The sequence below is a fragment of the Aulostomus chinensis genome, chromosome 1, assembly GCF_037954235.1.
Source record: "Aulostomus chinensis isolate RoL2024-O1b breed Wild chromosome 1, RoL_Achi_v1.0, whole genome shotgun sequence".
Classification (NCBI taxonomy): Eukaryota; Metazoa; Chordata; class Actinopteri; order Syngnathiformes; family Aulostomidae; genus Aulostomus; species Aulostomus chinensis.
The window spans coordinates 68,149,499-68,151,739 of record NC_141320.1 but is presented as its reverse complement, the minus strand read 5'-3'; the positions used below and the strand labels follow the sequence as shown (position 1 = coordinate 68,151,739).

The window sequence follows — 2,241 nt, the reverse complement described above, 5'->3', positions numbered from 1 at the left end:
TTCTAGACAGCAAGTCACTTCATGCATCAGTCCTCCTTTTCCAGGGGCCAACCACCAGCGGTAAATCCCTCCTCCTCATTTCTGCTTTCTCGTTTATCAGAGCCAGTTGAAGGTTCTCCCACAGAGTCTGTAAAAGTAGTTGGAACTCAATGTAAGCAACATGCACATAAGAATATGAGATATGAAATATCTTGTTATATTGTTCGCTATTATTGTTTAATATTGCTAACAGAACTCGGGAAGATTCATTTGAAGCCAATCGATCATTTAATAATCATCTATAATCAAAACATCATGTGACTCCACTACAAACAACATTCAATGATGAATCAAGACTCGTCTCAATGGTTCAGCAGGCATCTGTCGCCTCCTGGTGGTGTACTTTTGATTTTAACGCAAATATGGAAGCATATTTGTTTCCATGACAAGTCAGGGGATGGAGTCAATTCCAGGTGACACTGCGTGAGAGGCGTGGTCTGCAGGTAGCCAAGGAAACGTGGACTTATCACTTCTGATTGTTGGCTAATGTTTCACATGCGTGATGCATCATCTTCATGACAACCTTTGTCACAAAACCCAGAAAAACAAAGTTTATGTCATGTTGCCATGGTAACTAGGAAAACTTCCTCCATTCTGGATTCTCTGTCTGTAAGGATGGCCTCCTACTGGTCGGTTCACGGTAGCGATGGAGGAAGTGGCGCTCTGACAGACGGCACATGAAAAAAGAGGTGAGCAGCTGATCAGTCATCAATATTCACACCAATAACATGAGGGTTTGAAGTTGTTGCTGGGGTAACAAGCTCTCCGTACATTCTGACCACGTCACTTTTTAGCGGTGGAAGCTCTGGCTCGATTTAACCTGTCTATCAACAACCGTTCGGAGGTGGAGCATCTGGAGAGAACCGCCCCCATCTCAGACTCATTCCTGCGCTCGATGGCTGCCTCAGCCGCCCCCTCAAGGTCACTGGGAAGACAAGAGGAGGACATGAGCGACAGAGGCGATTCAGCTGTCTGATTAGGTGACACTTGCGGGTCTCACTTGACGGCCAGGTGTGCTTTGACCTTCTGCTCCGGCGCCACTTTGGAAACGTACTTTTTGGCTTCATACTTGTTGTTGCTCTTCATGCAGACTTCAACAAAAGCCTACAGAAGAGACACCACAAAGGCTCCTTGGAAATGGAGTTCAAAAAAGTTACGCATGCAGGCAGGAGGCAGGGCTTCCACTCACCAGGTAGCCAATTGGGGACTTCTTGCTCTTTGAGAACTTCTCTAACTCCTCCCATTCCTCCTTCTCTGCCAGAGATTTCAGCTTCAACCACCAATATCTGCACGGGAGACCAGAATCAGCAAATCACATGCTCACAGCGCTTAGACATCACATCCTGAGGTCCTCACCTTTTATCAGGTACTTTGAAGTCTCTGTAAAGTTGCTCTGCCTGTTTGTGAAGTCCCAAAGCCAGCAGAGCCTCCATGGTCGCCTAGCAACAACACGTAAAGTGACATCACAAGCTTGACTCGCAAGAAAGTTACGTCACCCGTTTGCGTTGTCTAAGTGGTCACACCAGGAGTCTATATGAATGAGCCCCGCCCCCTCATTCACCTGCAGCGACAGACCCAGGAGCCCTGCCCCTTTCTCGTCATCCAGTTTTCTCTGGAAGCGAAGCAGACGCATCTCATCCTCAGTGGCCTGCAGATAAAATATATTCCAGATGGTTTATTGACCGGACAGACACGACCTACAGCTATGATGTCATCAGGTGTTTTACCTTGGCAGCAAACTCATTCTTGGCCTTGTTGTACTCATCTACAGCACTCTGGAGGAGAGAAAGACGGGTCTCCAACCTCTGAGGACACACAAGGTCATCATTGATGATGGTCATGAGATTGTTACCATGGGAACGCAGGTGCGACGCACCTTCTCTCTGTAGCTGGCGGAGACGAAGTAGTTGGCAAGTTCGTGGTGGTTGTCGTCCTGGTTATAAAGATCTTTCAGGGTTTCCTGCTCCTGCAGTTTACAGAACTAACACACCAGAGAGTCTGATCAATAATCAATATTATGGTGACGGTGGGGACGGTGGGGACGGTGGTACCTGTGTGTAGAGGCTGAGGGCGACCGGCTGGTTCCTAAGGGTCATGAAGAAATCTCCTCGGTTCATCTCATTCCTCAGGTAACTGACCACTGTGTACACTGACACCACACACAAACAGAGTTGATTGAGACGTCAGGTGACCGACATACCC

General features: G+C 47.7%; 1 protein-coding gene across 2 annotated transcripts in view; it reads right to left on the bottom strand.

Annotated features, from left to right (window-relative positions):
• Nucleotides 1-248: 248 nt before the first annotated feature.
• vps16 (VPS16 core subunit of CORVET and HOPS complexes) overlaps nucleotides 249-2,241 on the bottom strand; it is a 12,238-nt gene continuing 10,245 nt past the window's right edge. Inside the window, exons 17-25 of one of the 2 annotated variants that reach the window (XM_086202758.1) lie at nucleotides 2,091-2,188; nucleotides 1,892-2,020; nucleotides 1,767-1,814; nucleotides 1,601-1,687; nucleotides 1,396-1,478; nucleotides 1,229-1,325; nucleotides 1,040-1,143; nucleotides 811-964; nucleotides 249-702 (exon numbers count right to left, since the gene is read on the bottom strand). In XM_086202758.1, coding sequence (XP_086058884.1) covers nucleotides 823-964; nucleotides 1,040-1,143; nucleotides 1,229-1,325; nucleotides 1,396-1,478; nucleotides 1,601-1,687; nucleotides 1,767-1,814; nucleotides 1,892-2,020; nucleotides 2,091-2,188 — 788 coding nt within the window. In that variant the 3' untranslated portion in view covers nucleotides 249-702; nucleotides 811-822. Of the gene's footprint in view, nucleotides 703-810; nucleotides 965-1,039; nucleotides 1,144-1,228; nucleotides 1,326-1,395; nucleotides 1,479-1,600; nucleotides 1,688-1,766; nucleotides 1,845-1,891; nucleotides 2,021-2,090; nucleotides 2,189-2,241 lie in introns of both variants that reach the window. The other variant, XM_086202757.1, reaches the window with a different exon arrangement.